Raw genomic sequence first — 19,918 nt, 5'->3', positions numbered from 1 at the left:
TATGGTTCCCTCTTAGGACAGCTTTTGCTGCATCCCAAAGGTTTTGGACCACTTTGTTTTTATTTTCATTTGTTTCCCTGTATTTTTTAATTTCTTTTGTGATTTCCTGGTTGACCCATTCATTGTTTAGTAGCATGTTATTTAACCCCCATGTATTTGTGGTCTTTCCAAATTTTTTCTTGTGGTTGACTTCTATTTTCATAACATTGTGATCAGAAAAGGTGCATGGTATTATTTCAATCTTTTTGTATTTTTTGAGGCCTGATTTGTGACCTAATATGTGATCTATTATGGAGAATGTCCTATGTGCACTTGAACAGAATTATATTCTGCTGTTTTGGTATGGAATGTTCTGAATATATCTGTTAAGTCCAGTGTGTCATTCAAAGCCACTGTTTCCTTGTTGATTTTCTGTTTTGATGATCTGTCCATTGATGTAAGTGGGGTATTAAAGTCCCCTACTGTTATCATATTATTATCAAGTAGTTCCTTTATTATTAATTGTTTTATATATTTGGGTGCTCCCATGTTGGGTACATAAATATTTAGAAGTGTTATGACTTCTTGTTGTATTGTTCCCTTTATTATGTATGCTGCCCTTCTTCACCTCTTGTGTCTTTGGTTTAAAGTCTAGTTTTTCCAAGATAAGTATTGCTACTCTTTCTTTTGACATCCATTTGCATGATAAATATTTCTCCATACCTTCACTTTCAATATGGAGGTGTCTTTAGGTCTAAAATGAGTCTCTTATAGGCAGTGTATAGGTGGGTCTTGGTTTTCTATATACTCTGACACCCTTTATCTTTTTTTTAAATTTTATTATGTTAATCACCATACATTACATTATTAGTTTTTGATGTACTGTTCCATGATTCATTGTTTGCATGTAACACCCAGTGTTCCATTCAGTACGTGCCCTCTTTAATACCCATCACCAGGCTAACCCATCCCCCCACCCCCCTCCCCTCTAGAACCCTCAATTTGTTTCTCAGAATCCATAGTCTCTCATGGTTTGTCTCCCCCTCCGATTCCCCCCCTTCATTTTTCCCTTCCTGCTATCTTCTTTTTTTTTTTTTAACATATAATGTATTATTTGTTTCAGAGATACAGGACCCTGTTTCTTTTGATTAGAGCATTTAGTTCATTTGTATTCAGAGTGATTATTGACAGATATGTATTTAGTGCCATTTTATTACTTGTTTTGTCATTGTTCCTGGAGATTTTCTGTGTTCCTTTCTTGTCTTTGTCACTTTTGGTCTTTCCCTTCCACTCAGAGTCCCCTTTAATATTCTTGAAGGGCTTGTTTAGTACTCACAAACCCCTTTTGTTTTTGTTTGTCTGCGAAACTCTTTATTTCTCCTCTTCTGAATGATAGCATTGCTGAATAGGGTAGTCTTGGCTGCAGATTTTTCCCATTCAGTACTTTGAAGATATTATACCACTCCCTTCTGGTTTGCCAAGTTTCTATTGAGAAATCTCCAGCTAGCCTTATGGGTTTTCCCTTTTAAGTTAAGGACTTCTTTTGTCTTGCTGCTTTTAAGATTTTTTCTGTATCATTATATTTTGCCAACTTAATTACAATATGTCTTGGTGTTGGCCTGTTTTTGTTGATTTTGATGGGTGTTTTGTGCCTCCTGGATCTGGATGTCTTTTTCCTTCCCCAGATTAAGGAAGTTTTCAGCTATTACTTCTTGAAATAAATTTTCTTCCCCCCTTTCTCTCTTTTCTTCTTCTGGGGCTCCTGTAATACAAATGTTACTACGTTTGATGGAGACACTGAGTTCCCTAAGTCTATTCTCTTGTTGCATGATTCTTCTTTCTCTCTCTTTTTCAGCTTCATTATTTTCCATTATTTCATTTTCTAGGTCACTAATTCATTCCTCTGCTTCTTCCAGCCTAATGCTAATCGCATCATGCCTGTTTTCAATCTCATGTATTTCATTCTTCATCTCAGACTGATTCTTTTTTAACTGTTTTTTCTCTGTGGTAAGGGTATCACTGATGTCTTCTCTTCTCAAGCCCAGTGGGTACCGTATGATTGTTGCATTACATTTTCCATCAGGCATGTTACTTATATCTGTTTCACTTTGATCTCTGGCCATGGCCTAATCTTGTTCCATCATTTGGAGTAGATTCCTCCATCTTGGCATTTTGTCTAAGTTTCTGCCTTCTGTGCATTAGAAAAGCCAGTCATGTCTCCTGCTCCTTCTTTGGTGTGGCCTCTTCTCTCGCTTTTTTGTCAGTCTTCAGGTCTATTTATGGGGTATTTAAGGTATTTAGGATGATTTCATGGTTATCTAGTTGTGTTCATGGGACAAGATGTGCCTAGGGTCCTCCCTACTCCACTGCCATCTTCTTTCTCCTTTCTGGAATGTTTGCCCTGCCAGAACTTACCAGAAACCTTCCTGGTTTAGTAATTATTAACTTCTAGTTAATAACTTTCTGGTTTCTGATAATTTAAGCCATCCCAGGGCACAGTGTCTGTTCAGCTAGGGAATGTGCTCCTCCCACATGTGCCTTCCAACTCAGGCTCTCAGATGCCTTTTTTGGCATCAAATAAGATGATTATGTGGTATTTCCTTCATTCTGTTGATGTGATGTATTATATTTATTGATCTTTTTTGTTGAACTACCCTTCCATTTCTTGGCTAGATTGTACTTGGTCATGGTGTATAATCTTTTTAAGAAGTTATTGGAGGGCGCCTGGGTGGCTCAGTCGTTAAGCGTCTGCCTGTGGCTCAGGTTATGATCCCAGGGTCCTGGGATCGAGGCCCGCATCGGGCTCCCTGCTCCACGGGAAGCCTGCTTCTCCCTCTCCCACTCCCCCGGCTTGTGTTCCCTCTCTCGCTATCTCTCTCTCTGTCAAATAAAAAAAATTAAAAAAAAAAAAAAGAAGAAGTTATTGGAATTGGTTTGCTAGGATTTTGTTGAGTATTTATATATCTATTATTATAAAGAGATGTTAGTCTGTCATTTCCTTTTCTAGTGGTTTTTTTTATCTGACCTTGGTATCAGGGTAATACTGCCCTCATAAAATGAGTTAGGAAATATTCTCTTATCTTCTATTTTTTGGATGATTTTTGAGATGGATTGGTATTAATTCTTTAAATGTTTAATAGAATTCACCATTGAGGGCACCTGGGTGGCTCAGTTGGTTAAGTGACTGCCTTCAGCTCAGGTCATGATCCTGGAGTTCCTGGATTGAGTCCCGCATCGGGCTCCCTGCTCGGCAGGGATTCTGCTTCTCCCTCTGACCCTAACCCCTCTCATGTGCTCTCTCTCATTCTCTCTCTCTCAAATAAATAAATAAAATCTTTTAAAAAAAAAGAATTCACCACTGAAGCCATCTGATGTTGGCCTTCTCTTGTTTGGGAGATTTTTGAATACTCATTCAATCTCTTGTTATAGATCTGTGGAGATTTTCTATTTCTTCTTGAATGAGTTTAGGCAATTTATTTCTAGGAATTTCTCTATTTCATCTAGGTTATCTAATTTGTTGGCATATGACTGTTCATAGTATTCTGTTATAAAACTTGCTATTTCTGTAATGAATCCCATTTTCATTTCTGATGTTAATTATTTGTGTTTTCTCTCTTTTTTAGGGAGTCAGTCTAGGTAAAGATGAACAATTCTGTTGATCTTTCAAATGATGAACTTTTGGTTTCATAGATTCTCTTATTTTTCTATTCTCCGTTTCATTTATGTCTGCTTTAAGCATCATTATTTCCTTCTCTTAACTTTGAGTTTAGTTTTCTGTTTCTCATTCCTCAAAGTATAATGTTAGGTAGTTGAATTGAGATCTTTTTTAATTCTACTATTTCAGCTATAAATTTCCCTCTGATAGCTATTTTTACTGCATTCCATAAGCTTTATGTTGTATTTTTGTTTTCACTCATGTTCAGGTATTTTTAATTTCTTTTGTGATTTCTTCTTGACCTCTTAGTTGCTTAAGAGTGTATTATTTAAAGAAATCCATGGGGCGCCTGGGTGGCTCAGTTGGTTAAACATCTACCTTCAGCTCAGGTCATGATCCCAGGGCCCTGGGATCCAGCCCTGCATCGGGCTTCCTGCTCCTCAGGAAGCCTGCTTCTCCCTCTCCCACTCCCCCTGCTTGTGTTCCCTCTCTCGCTGTGTCTCTCTCTGTCAAATAAAGAAATACAATCTTTTTAAAAAAATAAAGAAATCCACATTTGATGCAGGTTTTCTCTGCAGCTACTGCCCATTTTCAATGCAGGTTTTCTCTGCAGCTACTGCCCATTTTCAAGTCAGGGGTTAGGGCCTTAATGGTGTGCAACCCAGACTGTACACACACACACACACACACACACACACACAAGTGTATTGTTTAATTTCCACATATTTGTGAATTATTCAGTTTTCCTTCAATTATTAACTTCTAGTTTCATTCCATTGTGGTCATAGAAGATACTTTGTGTTGGCAAGGATATGGAGAAAAGTAACTCTTGTGTGCTGTTGGTGGGAATGTAAATTGTACATTGATATGGCCATTTGAAAAACAGTATGCAGATCCTTTAGTAAACTGAACACAGATCAACCTACCATATGCTCCAGAAATCCTAATTCTGGTATATATCCAAAGGGAATAAAAATAGTATCACAGATATATCTGCACTCCCATGTTCATTGCAGCATTATCACAGCAGCCTATAATGGTAACAACTTTCTTGTCCATCAACTGATGAATGGATAAAAAAATGTGATCTGTCTGTCTATCTATATATAATGTAATAGCATTCAGCCATAAAGTAAAAGGAAATTTTGCCATTCTGACAATGCGAATAAACTTGGAGGACATTGTGCTAAGTGAAATAACCCACACATAGAAATACAAAGATTGTATGATCTTACTTATATGTGGAATCTAAACAAGTAGAACTCAGAAAAACTGAGAGATCAGAGGTTGCCAGGAGCTGAGGGTTGTGTGAAATGGGGAGAAGTTGGTCATTAGATACAAACTTTAAGTTATAAGATGAATAAGTTCTAGGGAATCTAATGTACAGCATAACAGCTATAATTAATAATACTATATTTAATACTTTAAATTCGCTAAGAGTAGACTTTAGGTGTTATGACAAAAAAGGTAACTGTGAGGAAATGAATGTTAATTAGCTTCATTGTGGTAATCATTTCACAGTGTATACATATATCAAACTATCACATTGTACACTGTAAATATATACAAGTTTTGTCAATTATGCCTCAGTAAACCTAAAAATAATGAAAACAAACAAACAAGATATTTTGTATAACTTCAAACTTTATAAATTTATTGAGGCTTGTTTTTTGGCCTGATACATGGTTTATCCTGGAGATGTTTCATGTGGTTTTTGATAAGAATGTGTATTCCATTGTTGTTGGGTAAAGTGTTCCATATATGTTCTAGTTGTTTTATAGTGTTGTTTGCGCCTGTCTTTCCTTACTCACCTTCTCTGTAGGTATTCATCCATTATTCAAAGCGCTGTATCTAAGTCACCCACTATTATTGTAGAATTGTCTATTTATCCCTTCAGTTCTGTAAAAGTTCTTTTCCACATACTTCAGGGCTGTGTTTTTAGGTGCATATTAATTTATAGTTGTTATATCTTTTTGATAACTTGACTCTTATCAGCATATAATGTTCTCCCTTGTCTCTTGTAACAGTTTTTTTTTTTTTTTACTTTAATTTTACTTTGATATTAGTATGGCCACCTCAGCTCCCTTTTGGTTACTATTTGCATAAAATCGCTTTTTCTATTCTTTTACTTTCAATTTATTTGTGTCTTTGAAGCTAAATTGAGTCTCTTATAGACAGCATCTATTTGCCTGTTTTTTCCCACTTGCCAGTCTCTGCATTTGTAAAATTTAATCCATTTATATTTAATGTAATTGCTGATACAAAGGACATGTTTCTGCCATTTATTGTTTTCAGTTTCTCTTATACCTTTTTTGCCCCTCATTTCCTCTATTACTGCCTTCTTTTGTGTTCAGTAGATTTTTTATAGTGACTTGGTTTGATTTCCTTCACATTTCATTTTATATATATTTTTAGATACTTTATTTGTGGTTGCCATGGGGGTTAAGTTTTACATCCTAAATTTATAACAATGTAGTTTGAATTGATATCAACTTAAGTTCAATAGCATATAAAAATTGTGTTCCTATACAGCTCTCACATCCCCCCATTTATGTTCCTGTTATCACAGATTACATCTGTATACACTGTATGCTCTATAACATGATTTATAATCATATTGTATTTTGTTTTATAGATGTTTGTTCTTATGTAAAAAATAAAAAGTAGAGTTACAAACTCAAAATACAATTATACTGGCTTTTATACTTGCCCATGTAGTTACTTTTAGTAGAGATCTTTATTTCTAAATAAAGCTTCAAGTTACTGCCTAGTGTCCTTTCATGTCAACCTGAAGGACTCCTGTTAGAATTTCTTGTAGGGTAGGTCTAGTGGTAACAAACTCCTCCAGCTTTTGTTAATCTTCCAATGTCTTACTTTCTCCCTCATTTTTGAAGGACAGTTTTGCTGGATATAAAATCCTTGGCTTACACATATTTGTTTTCTTTTAGCAATTTAGATATATCATCCACTGCCTTTGTTTTCTCTGGATATAGAATCTTTGGTTGATGTGGTCTTTTTCCAGTACTTTAAATGTGACATCCTACTGCCTTTTAGCTTTGTGGTTTCTGATGAGAAATCTACTATTAATCTTAATGAGGCTCCCTTACTCATGAAGAGTAACTTTTCTCTTGCTGCTTTCCTGGTGCCCCTTTTTTTGTCTTTCATCAGTTTGATTAGAACCTTCCTTGTGTGGCTCTCTTTTAGTTTATCCTACTTGGAGTTTATGGAGCTTTATGGATGGGTACATTCATAACTTTCATCAGATTTGGGGATTTTTTGGCCATTATGTTTGTTCCTTTCTCTCTCATCTCCTTCTGAGACTTCTATAGTGTGAATATTGGTCTGATTGATGGTGTCCCACCAGTCCCTTAGATTCTGTTTACTTTTCTTCATTCTTTTTTTTTCTTTCTGCTCCTCAAACTAGATAATGTCAATGAACTACCTTCAAATTTACTGATTCTGTCTTCTGCCTGCTCAAATCTGCTTTTGACTCCTCTAGTGAATTTTTCATTTCAATTATTTAGCTTTTCAGCTCTAGAATTTCTATTTGGTTCCTTTCTATAATTTCTTTGTCTTGATATTCTCTCTTTTATCACACATTATTTTCCTGGTTTCTTTTAGATCTTTGTTCATGTTTTCTTCTAGCCCTTTGAACATATTTAAGACAGTTGTTTTAAAGTGTTTGTATCAAATGTCCAAAGTTCAGACTTCTTCAGAGACTGTTTCTATCAATTTATTTTGTTCATTTGAAAGGGCCATACTTTCCTGTTTATTTGTATAATTTTGATTTCTTTGCAAAACCTAGAAATAAAAATATTATAATATGGTAACTGTGGAAATTCTTCTCGGGATTTGTCAGGGTTTATTAATTTTTAAAAGTTGTAGTAGTCCATTTGTCTAGTGACATTTCCCAGAATTTTTTCTGGCTATTTCTTGTTGCATGTGATCATTGAAATTTCTTTTACTTAGCAGGTATTAAGCTATTTTTTTGACAGGTATTTCTTTGAATAACATGAACTAAAAACTGTGATACTAGCCTTCCAGTCTTTGCAGATTGGCTCTATATTCAGGCTCTCTTTCAGCACTTAGCTAGACTTACACCTAGCCTAGGAATCAGCCCAGGGTGAAAGGTTAAGGTCTCAGGTCTTTTCTGCATATGCATCTTTCCCTGAGTGTGCACTTGGCTTTCTAAATTTCCCAAGATACAGGAATGCTTTTGAATGCACCAGTGTCCCAACAAAACATTGTCCCTGGCTTTTCCTCTCTGGCCTTAGGGTGTTTATGTCTCAACTGTAATCTGCCCCAGGTGTCTGTGGGTTGTTTGTCTACCTTCTAATGTTTTCCAGCAATGACCACTGCTATTCCAGCCTATTTGAGTTCCAGATTAGGTGAAACAGAGACAGGAGTCTTGTATTTGTCCTTCAGAAAGCTTCCAGACAGGTTGAACAGACCTACACAATAATTCGTGAATAACATCTGCTCTGCTCCCTCTAGAACCTTGGACCAGGCTCCCGTACTAGAAATGCAGGTTGCTTTCTTCAAGAATGCTACCCTGCTGGGGAGAGGGTGGGACAAAGGCAAGTAAAAATTCCACAAAGTTTTCCTAATATTTTTAAGTGACCTTTTTCCTTTTTTTAAGATTTTATTTATGTATTTGAGAGAGCTAAAACAATTTGGTGGAGGGGCAGAGGGAGAGGGAAAAGCAGACTTCCTGCTGAGCAGGGAGCCCAATGGGAAGCTCAATCCCAGGACCCTGGGATCATGACCTGAGCTGAAGGCAGACCCTTAACTGACTGAGCCACCCCAGCACCCTGTAAGTGACCTTTTTCTTGATTTGGCATTCACTTTGTTCCTGTAAACATTTGATTGTTTTCTAGATTTCTGACAAAGTCTTTTCTGACAGTTTCTGCATATTTTTTAATGTTTCTGTGTGGGGAATGGAAGCTTTGAGCTGCCCACTCTGCCATTTTGCTCAACTTACAAAGTTTTATTGTTTCTTTATATTGTTAGTGGCTGCTGATAATAAATGCTTAGGTCCATTAATTCATAAGAGGCTGCAAAGTGGTCATAAGCTAATTCTATCATTCCTTCATTTAGTAGCTGAAATAGCTTTATAAGGAGAAACTTCTAATTTATTATTTGGTTACTAAAATGTACCATTCATTGAGGAAAGGCAGGATAGATACTTGATTCTTTCTCTTTATCAATTTTCCAAATAATGAGTTGGATGCCTAGAATTTTCCAAAGATCACCAATTAGTTTTTTGTTTGTTTTGGGTATTTTTAATAATGTTATAAACTCATGAATTTAAATATATTTGATGTGTTTCTTTCTGTCACAATTACCATCCTCATCACTGGTCAAGCTATTTCAGTTTTGGCTAGTAGGAAACTCTGAAAACTTGCTTATGAGTCCTTTTGATATGACTTTAATGGTTTGCAATAGCTTTTTGATATCTGGCTTGACAAAGTATATCCATGCACATTGTGAACATTTTCTGCCCCAGACATGGAATCAGCTATTTCTCCACAGAGCTCTGGTATTTAAGAACTACAGATTAGGCATTATGGGTGTTGATTGATATTGGTTTAGTTATTATTTCTAGGCCTTTGCAGTGGACAGAACTAGAAAATGTACTCAGCTGACTGGTTGGTTGCTTAGTTAAGACAAAATATGTCTTGATTTCATTTTTATATTTTCAATTCAAATTCACAACTACAGAATTTTTACTTAGGAGATAAAGCTAGAAGAGGCTTTTTTCCACTGCAAGAATCTTGCATCTGAAGACCCTGGAGATGATAGAATCAGAATATTACATAGTAATTTGTTTGCTTTCACTCACCACATATAAAAACAGTTCCAGAATAATCACCTGAACATTTGCATCAACAATTTTACTATAAACAATTTAAGGTTTGTTTTGTTTGTTTTGCAATTATTTTGTCTTTGGAATATGCCAACTAGGGATACATGAATTATTATTCATTAAAGCCACTTGTGATATTTCTCTCTGTATGGTTATATGGTGGATAGATATTTAGGTTCATTTCTTTTGATGCTTAAGGATTGCTTTATTTAAATAAACAATTTTCTAAATTATTTCATGGTTCAATAGTCAAATATAGAAAAAGAATATATATTTAAAGAAGTTTAGCTTTTATCCCCTTCCCTGCACCTGATTCCTTCTCACTCACTGTAGGTAACTTTTTAATTCATTCTATGATGTATTTTTCTATTGTTTGTTTTATAATATAAGCAGATATGTAAGTATTTCAAAGAAAAAGAGTCATGCTCCCCTTTCTTATATAAATGTGGTTCTACTTTTGAGAGTAATTTGACAATACCAAATATGTTATACCCTCTGACCTATGTGTTGGGTACACAAGGAGACATGCTCTAAGATGTTTATTGGAGATACTGTAAATGATGGTACAACGAAAATAAGGATGTATGTATCTTTTCACATTAGTGTTTTTGTATTCTTTGGATAAATACCCAGAATTGGAACAGCTAAATCTATATGGTAAATCTACTCTTAATTTTATTAAAGACCTCCATTCTGTTTTCCTAGCAGCTGCACCAATTTATATTCCCACCAACAATGTGTGAGGGTTCCCTTCTCTCCACATATTCTCCAATAGTTATTTCTTGTCTTTTTGATAATAGCCATTCTAACAGGTGTGAGGTGATATTTTGTTGTGGTTTTGATCTGCATTTTCCTAGTAATGAGTGGTGTTGAACTTGTTTTCATGTGCCTATTGGCCATCTGTATGTCTTCTTTGGAAAAATGACTATTCAGATCCTCTGCCGCTTTTTTTAATCAGGTTTCTTTTTTTAAATTGTTAAGTTGTATGAGTTCTTTCTGTATTTTAGATATTAATTCCTTATCAGATATGTGCAAATATCTCCTCCCATTGAGTAGGTTGCCTTTTTGTTTTGATGATGGTTTCCTTTGCTGTGCAAAAACTTTTTAGTATGATGTGATCCCATTTGTTTCTTTTTGCTTTTCTTTCCCTTGGCTTTGAAGTCAGGTCCAGAAACACATCTCTAAGACTGATGTCTTAGTGCCTTAGGAGCTTACTGCCTATGTTTTATTCTAGGAATTTTATGGTTTCAGGTCTTACATTCTAATCTTTAATGCATTTTGAGTTAAGTTTTGTGTATGGTGTAAGTTAGCAGTCTAGTTTCATCTTTTGCATGTGACTTTCCAGTTTTTTCAGCACCATTTATTGAAACAACTGTCCTTTCTCCAATGTATACTCTTGACTCCTTTGTCATAAATTAATTGTCCGTATATATGTGGGTTTCTTTCTGGGCTCTCAGTTCTGTTCCATTGATCTGTGTGTCTGTTTTTATGCCAGTACCATACTGTTTTGATTACTATATAGCTTTGTAGTATAGTTTGAAATCTGCCAGTATGATACCTTCAGCTTTGTTATTCTTTCTAAAGATTGCCCTGGCTATTTAGGATCTTTAGTGGTTCCATACAAATTTATAGAATTACTTGTTCTAGTTCTGTGGAAAATGCCATTGGAATTTTGATGGGGATTCCATAGAATCTGTGGATTGCTTTGGGTAGTATGGACGTTTTAACAATATTGATTTTTCCAGTCCATGAAGACAGAATATCTTTCCATTTGTTTGTGTCATCTTCAGTTTCTTTCATCAGTGTCTTATAGTACAGGTCTTTCACCACCTTGGTTAAATTTATTTTTAGGTATTTTATTCTTTGGTGCAATTGTAAATGAGATTGTTTTCTTAATTTCTCTTTCTGATAGTTGTTAGTGTATAGAAATACCACACATTTCTGTATATTGATTTTGTATCCTGCATCTTTACTGAATTTGTTTTTGAGTTCTAACAGGTTTTTTTGTGTGTGGAGACTTTAGGAATATGTATATTATGTCATCTACAAATGGTGACAGTTTTACTTCTTCCTTTCCAATTTGGATGCCTTTTTTTCTTCTTGTCTTATTGCTGTGGTTAAGACTCCCAGTACTCTATTGAAGAAAAGTGATGAGAGAGGGTATCTTGTCTTGTTCCTGATCTTAGAGAAAATGCTTTAAATTTTTCACTGTTGAGTATGACAATAACAGTATTACTGAGATCATAAAATGTTACAGGTAGCCTCTGACTTACACACGTTTTTGAAAAGTCTGTTTTATACTTGCTACTGAGTGAAAAATACCCTGTTCTTTTCTAGCCTTGTAGATCTTACACCAAGGTGGAGTTAGGGGGGAAGAGGCAAAGAAAATAGCTCCTCACCCTCCCAAATGCTTCCATACACCCCTGCCCATCATTTTTATCTATATAATAAAATGCTCAGAGCAGATTTTGTGAAGAAACAAAATTACCATGCCTACATACATACATTTATACTGTATTTTTTTTACCTCACAACCTTAATGTGGTCTTCTACTAAAATTTTTCCCCACTAAAACATAAGTCTGTTCTCACCAGAAATTAGGGTAAAATGAATCATTAAAATAAGTTATTATTATAATTATAATATATAATCATATATATATGTAAGTACATATATATATATGCAAAAACATAATTTTACTAGGGAATTAACCTGTATCTTTGTTGTGCCTTAGGCTTAAAAACATAATGTGTTTCATATGGTAATTTTAGTAGTATTCAAACTAAAAATAAAAGAATTCCAGTTCATAATTTTCCATCATATTTTTAGAAAAACCTGAACTCTAGATGTATTTTTGTCTCCTAATTATTGCCTTTGAAATCTTGTTATTCACAGTGACTGACAGTATCTCTTGTATTGAATTCATATCCATCTGTAATAATTGTGAACATATAATCAGGGTAGGGTACTTACAGTCCCAAGTTACCAAACTAAAAAACAAAGCAGGATTTTTCAGAGGAATTTTTCAAATAAACATTTGTACCTTGCCAGTCCTTGATATCAGCACTCGAACAAAGCATAGCAAATATTCTGACTTATTCTTGACAGGGTCAGTCATAGGATTTTTTTTTCCTGTAAGGTATATATGATTATTTAATTTTTAAAAATTGGAATAGCTTATAACTTGTTATTTGCATGCTATATTTTAGAACAAATAAGTCAGGAATGTTCACTATAACTTGAGTCATTGTAAAGCTACTTATTGTTCTAATTATGTACTTTTATTAGTTTGGGGAAAGGAGAACTATTTTAGAAAATAAAAAAGATTAAATCATTCTACAGTTCTGTTTAGTCCTATTAACTGAGTTTTTCTCTTGGCTTTGATTAATTCCATTCTTTTTTCATGTGCAATTACATTTTTTATCCTTTTTGTTATCAAGCATTATTATAGGAAGTTAAGTGTGTTCATCAACTGAATTTTGAATTAAACTCTTTTGTAATATTTCAGTGGTTTGAATTCTTGGAGAGTAAGAAATGTGTATTCAACTTCTTTATTTTCTCTTACAATTCAGTCTAGTACTTTACCCCATAAGAAATTTTTAGTAAGTCTCTGGCTAGGTTTTAAAAAACTAAGAAGGTGGTGTGGGAATAGGGTATGTTTCAAAAGCAGAAGTGGTATATTAACCACATTGAAACTTTGCTATTGAAACCCCCTTCAGCCTTAGCAAGGTTTTTTATGCTAGGATAATAATAAGCACCAAGGCATAGGCCACCTGCAAGGAAGCAATTCAGCAACCTACTTGGTAAACTCTGAAACAGAGTAGCTGTCAGTTTGTCTCAGCTAGCAGAACTGACAACATGAGAGTCTTGTTCCAAAATCTGTTTTTTCTGATTCTGCCATGTGTCTTCAGTTCCCAGGGTGTATTATTTAGTTAAAATATTATTTTACCAAATTCTTTAGCACAGTTACTGGAATATATATAATAAGTGCTCAATAATTATTTGCTGAAAGAAAGAATGAATGAATGAATGTCATAATGTGTAGGGGAGAAATTGTATTCTGCCTTATAGACTAAATATGTTAGATAAACTATACATAAGTGATAAATAGACTTGATAGAAAACAATCAAGAATTGAAGAGATCTTTCATCTGAGTTTAGTTCCCTCTTTGTTTTCCATGTTATTTAGATCTGAGAGGAGTATCATATGTAATAAGTGGCTTTCTTGAAGGAGAGTTATATCCATGAAAAAGACTGTATTTTGTATCTGTTCAGGCTCCTTTTAGCAAAGATTAACAAATTTTATTAGAAGCTTAAATTCCACCAATAGTGAGTGGTGGTCCCATCTATAAGAGTTATGAATTTGACTTAACTTGAATTTGTCACTGGATATAAAAGGAATATATGTTTATTTAAGAGAGTTTAAAAAAAAAAGTTTAGAAAATACAGAAAAAGTGTAAGGAAGGTAATTACAGATCTTCATAATTCCAGCAACAGAGAAAAACAGTATCAGTTTTTAATATTTTGGAGGAAAAGTTTATTTTGTAAATGAATTTAGTTTTCTCTTCACTTTAATAAGAATTATCTTTTGGACATTCAATTTACATTTTATATGTGGCTGTTTGATTTTTAAAGTTAATTAAACTATTCCTCATTAATCTGTACTTTTTTGTCCTGAATGACTTGATTTGGTTAGTTTGCAGGTCCATTGTGTCTATCTCATTGTGTCTTTAACAGGTCGAGAAATTGCAAGTACTAGTACCGCAGGGAAAGCCAGAAAAACTATAAGCGATAGGTGGGAAAGTCAGCTATGGAGAGAGAAAAAGTTTGGCTTAATAGATCACCTGCATTACAGCCATGTTTATCCTGAAAGTATTCCACGGAAATTTATTTTCGAGCAGAGAAAGTTTCTTACTGAGCAGTTTAATTCTCAGCCTGCAAAGTACATACCACCAGAGGGAAGGCCCCCAAACCTTGATGACTTTAAGAGTGCCCGGAGCCTTGGACATTTTGAAGTAACCATCCTAGGTAAGTGAAGTGTTCTTTTCTTTGAATATCATTAATTTAATATGTTTTCAATATAGATGATACTATTTTGCTTGAAAAAATTAAGCTCCCCCCCAAAAAAATAAAGTCCAAGGAGAGCTCCTGTTTAGCTCAAACTAAGGGAGGAATGGAGCACTAATTGTGGAATACATTAAGCTCTAATTGTGGGCTTTAAATATTGGCAAGTCCTAGGAAAGTATTTGGGCAGGGAAGAATGGGAACCAAGGGAACTTTCCCCACCCCTGACTACCTGACTACTTCTAAAACTGATTTTGTTTTTCTTTAGCCTCCACTTTCTTGCTCATGTTCTCTGCCTCTTTCTCAGTGTATCTGAACTGTTGAAAGGTAAAATGTAGGTTAAAGAGAAAAGGGGTACTAATCGAGAAAAGCTCCTATGAACAGAGGTCTGTTTAGCCCCTATAAAAAATTAAATTCTCAACTAAATCAGGTTGTAACAGAAAGAAGCTAAAAAACTTCCCTGGTCTATAAGGAACCATAAGGAAAAGTAAATGGATTTTCTCAGGTTGTTCAAAACTGAGAAGTGCCCATAGAACTTACAGAAATTTAAAAGTCAATAAAAAAAAAAAGATGTGGTGTGTGTATATATATATATATACACACACACACACACACACACAAAAAGTCAACACATTTTTTTTAAGAGAACAAACTGACAGTTACCAGAGGGAAGATGGGTGAGGGGATAGGTGAACTAGGTGTTGGGGATTAAGGAGTGCACTTGTTGTGATGAGCATAGGGTTATGTATGGAAGTGTTGAATCACTATATTGTACACCCGAAACTAATATTACACTGTATGTTAACTAACTGGAATTTAAATAAAAACTTTTAAAAAGTCAACACATTTTTAAACTTATATTTAATTTTATCTTTCTTTCCAATGAGTGAAAAATGTACACAAAAAAATTCTAAAATAAAACCATAGCCAAAATAAGCTATTCTCAGAGTCAAGAAAAATGTTTATTTGTATCTCAAAGGAAGGTCTTGTTACCTTAAAATAAAAGAATGAGGAAATGTCATTAGCAAATTAATTTAATGGCTGAAAGAAAGTGCAGTTCATAGATTTTTACATCTACAGTACTGGAATGAATTACCTTGACTTTTATCAGGATTCCTTTTTCATTTTTACTCTCTCACACTCCCTCTTCTCTGCCTCTTCACACACATATGTACATACATGTGATTGTGTGTATGTGTACAATCTATGAAAAGTATGACTTTCCCCTGACTCTGTTAGACATGTCAGACCTGTTTCAAATGCTTCTTTTTACTAGACTGTATTACTTGGTCTCTTTACATCACTTAAAAGCAAGAATCAAATGAAAAGGGCAAATGTGTCATTCTGTCCAATCAGCTCTAGTCCACATTAGAATTATGCTGTTTTATGTCCTACCTATTTTCAAGGACTTAAGGTGGTTTACAGGGATAAAAACAGTGAAAAAGAAGTCACAGATGGATAAAACCAAACAGAACGTTTAAAAGGAAACAGAAAAAGTACGTATTACTAGGTACCTGCAAATAACTACCATTTGGCAGTAATTTTTGGTCAACTTTCTGGCAGGAAGAAAGAAAGGGATTTTTTTCCTGATCAATGGTACTGATCCATTGATTCTTTTTTTATATTTCAAGTTTTTATTTAAATTTTAGTTAACATATAGTATAATATTAGTTTCAGGAGTAGAATCCAACAATTCATCACTTACATATAACACCTAGTGCTGATCCATTGATTCTTATAGAACCTTGATGGGAAGAGGTAGCCTATCAGAATCAACTGAGGGAGACCTTCCCACACTCCATAAGATTCTGGTACACTCCAGAGAAGCAGCCTATTCAATGTCCCTTACCTTCCTAAGGGAGACTTACTGCTACACCAGAGCCAGTGACAAGAATGTGCCCTGCTTGTCAGGTATGCAGGAATAGAATTAAGATTGAGAAATACTACTCTCTTAATAGGACTTGAAGTATAGATATTCTCAGATTTGGGGCATTTTAAAAGATTTTATTTATTTATTTGAGAGAGAGCACCAGAGAGAGAGAGCAAGCACGAGGGAGAGGGAGAGAAGCAGGCAGGGAGTCCGATGCGGGGCTCCAACCCAGGGCCCTGGGATCATGACCTGAGCCAAAGGCAGACACTTAACCAACTGAGCCATCTCGGTGCCCCAGATATTCTCAGATTTTGGTTAAATAAGTGGTGAGTATCAGATGTGAAAGTAGTGAACTTATTACAGCTTTTGTGAAAGTATGAAACTAAGTTGTATTATGAGACCAGACAAATGGCCAATCCTTTGTAAGCATGGCATGAGCAGTGAACTCAAAAGAGATGATTACATCTCTTAATAATGTACTCTCTGTTAAAAGATATAATCCTAAAACCGAAAGACAACCTTATATGTGTTCAGTACATGGGGGTACACTTGTTCTGTAAAGGGCCAAGTAGTAAATGTTTGAGGCTTTGCAGGCCATACAGTATCTGTCCCAACTACTTAGTTCTGCTGTTTTAGTGTGAAAGCAGTCATAGACAATATATAAATGAATGTGTATGGCTCTGTTTGGATAAAACTTTATTTATAGACACTGACATTTGAATTGCTTATAAATAATTTTCACATATCACAAAATATTCGTTTGATTTTTTTCAACCATTTAAGATGTAAAAAAAACATTCTTAGCTCATGGGTTGTACAAAACCAGGTGCAAGCTAGATTTGAACCCCCAGGTCATAGTTTGCTGACCCCTGTTCTAAAAGACCTCTATTTTTACATAAAACTAGCTAAACCAGGGGTGCCTGAGTGGCTCAGTCGGTTAAGCGGCTGCCTTCAGCTCAGGTCATGATCCCAGGGTCCTGGGATCGAGCCCCGCATCGGGCTCCCTGCTCGGCAGAGAGCCTGCTTCTCCCTCTCCCTCTGTCTGCCGCTCTGCCTACTTGTGCTCTCTCTCTCTGTTAAATAAATAAATAAAAATATTTAAAAAACAAGACAAAACAAAAAAAAAAACTAGCTAAACCAATCCAAGCAGATAAATCTATATGATATTTAAATTTCTTCCAACATGAGGTTTGTCCACCTATGTTGATACTATCTTCCAGTGATTGATTATTTCTCTGCAGTATCTTGCTGATCTCTGGAGGACCCAGTAATTTTGAAGTGTCTTATTCTGGGAGCCAGAAAGGTTATTCACACCACAACTCTGTTACAATCATTAGCTCTGATTGGTCTAGGGTGAATCATTATTGAGAACATTGAATGGAATTATGAATCTTCCTTCCTACAATTCTAATGGCTCCCAACAACCTGTTGCAATATCAGAAACCTATTCCAGAAATGCTGGTTCTTGTATTAAAATCCTTGCTATGTCATCTCACTTGTCTCAAATAAATAGATATTTTTAGTAAGCACTAAAACCTCATTCCATTGCTTATTATGAAATAACACACATTTCAAAAAGAAGATACTGGAATGAAGTAACAAACTAAATTTTCAGTACCTTTAGGCCCAGTTACAAAATCTATTGGTCAATCTCTCCTAATTTGAAGAATTATTCCCCCTTTAAATATAAGAAAACAGTTTTCAAAACCTAGATGGCATTAGTATATCCATGACTCCTCTAACACTGATTTAGTTACCCATGAAATGCTGTGAGTCAATCAAAGCTTAAGAGTCCTCCCTTCAATTTGCATTTGACTCAGGTAATAACAATCATAATTCAGCCAGCCTTTTGTAAACCTCTGAAGGTCATCAGCTTTGTCTCTTACAAGTCAAGAGAACCCCCCCCCAGTTTTCTATATGGTTTGTTCTTTTCCTTTTTTGCAAAATGCATTTAAATGCATTTTTAATAATGTTAACTATAACATCAAAGCAATTCAATATGTTGTCGTTATATTGAAATAATAAGGATTTACTTACCTTGACTTTTTTCTTCTATTAAAGCAACCAAGGAGGCCAACATAACTCCTCCCCTCCTTGGTACTAGCCTGCGGGCTCAGGGCAAATTATTCTTACCCATAAGATATGCCTCCTTCCTTGTTGAAGCCTATTCGAACCATTAACTGAGTAGCACCGAGTTTTCTCACTGTTGGTTCCCTCACTGGCTACATCCTCAGGATATCTTTTCCCACTGAGAGGCTTCCCCACTCTTGTATCTCAGTAGGAGCAGTACACTGGATTATATGGGTTCCAAAGCTAGATTACTGTTGCCATACCTTAATTCTGTCCCTTATTTCATTGCATAATTAATTATAATTTAATCATGAAACCTGAAGCACCTACTATCAGATTTTGTCATCATAAGACACCCATTTTCCCCATATTTTAACATCTTTGAAAATCGATATGCATCTTACAATTGAAGTCATGTCTTTGTTCAGTTGGTAGCATTTTTCTTAGTGGCATCTTAGATTAAGTAAAATATGGTATGTTGCAAGCATTGTGCTAAGTGCCGGGATTATAAATTGCCTCCCCTCCAATGCACACATACACACACTTTCACACTTTTTATTGGAAAAGAAATTCAGTGATTACAAAGAATTGAGGAAGAAGATATATAAATTGCATATAACACACATTACAAAAGAATAATGAGCTTACTTGTTTGATCTTATATTTTCCTATAATTTTGAATATAGTCCAGATATATGATCACATTTACCTAGACAGTAAGGTGTAAGTTACTGAAATAACACATAAACAGGAAGTCACCATTGAAGTGCATATGTATGTACACTGTGGGAAGGATATTTGTGTTCCTCTCCTTTGGTAATAGGAATACAGATGAATTCATATTTGAACACATAATGCACAAATATCTTAAAGTCTAGTATTTGAAAATTATGGGTAAAAAATGCACAAACATACATTCATTTGCTTGATTTAACAAGTATTTACTGAGCATCTAATGTGTGCCCAGCACTGTTCTAGATCCTGAGGTTACGAGGTTAAGTGAGTGAGCACAACAAATAAAAGAGCTTGCTGATAAAAGAGATGGTGATAAATGCTAGAAAGGGGTCGGAGAGTAAGGTAGTAGGAAAGGATTACATTTTATCTTTTTTTGGGGGGGAGGGGCAGAGGGAGAGGAAGAGAGAGAATCTTTTTTTTTGGGATTTTTAAAAAACTTTTATTATGTTAATCACCATACATTACATCATTAGTTTCTGATGTACTGTTCCATGATTCATTGTTTGCATGTAACACCCAGTGCTCCATTCAACACATGCCCTCTTTAATACCCATCACCAGGCTAACCCATCCCCCCACCCCCCTCCCCTCTAGAACCCTCAATTTGTTTCTCAGAGTCCAGGTATCTCATGGTTCGTCTCCCCCTCCAATTTCCCCCCCTTCATTTTTCCCTTCCTAC

At 35.1% G+C, this 19,918-nt stretch overlaps 1 protein-coding gene across 2 annotated transcripts in view; it reads left to right on the top strand.

The window, feature by feature from the left end:
• Positions 1–19,918, top strand: part of RADX (RPA1 related single stranded DNA binding protein, X-linked) — an 81,135-nt gene that overhangs the window by 48,979 nt on the left and 12,238 nt on the right. For both annotated transcript variants that reach the window (XM_081808470.1, XM_081808471.1), the window contains exon 12: positions 14,238–14,528. In XM_081808470.1, the coding sequence (XP_081664596.1) occupies positions 14,238–14,528 (291 nt within the window). The remainder of the gene's footprint in view (positions 1–14,237; positions 14,529–19,918) is intronic.

The sequence above is a fragment of the Leptonychotes weddellii genome, chromosome X (genome assembly GCF_054177405.1).
Source record: "Leptonychotes weddellii isolate Sample4059 chromosome X, ASM5417740v2, whole genome shotgun sequence".
Lineage (NCBI taxonomy): Eukaryota > Metazoa > Chordata > Mammalia > Carnivora > Phocidae > Leptonychotes > Leptonychotes weddellii.
Note: the sequence above shows the minus strand (reverse complement) of the source record. Positions and strands in the feature narration are given on the sequence as shown.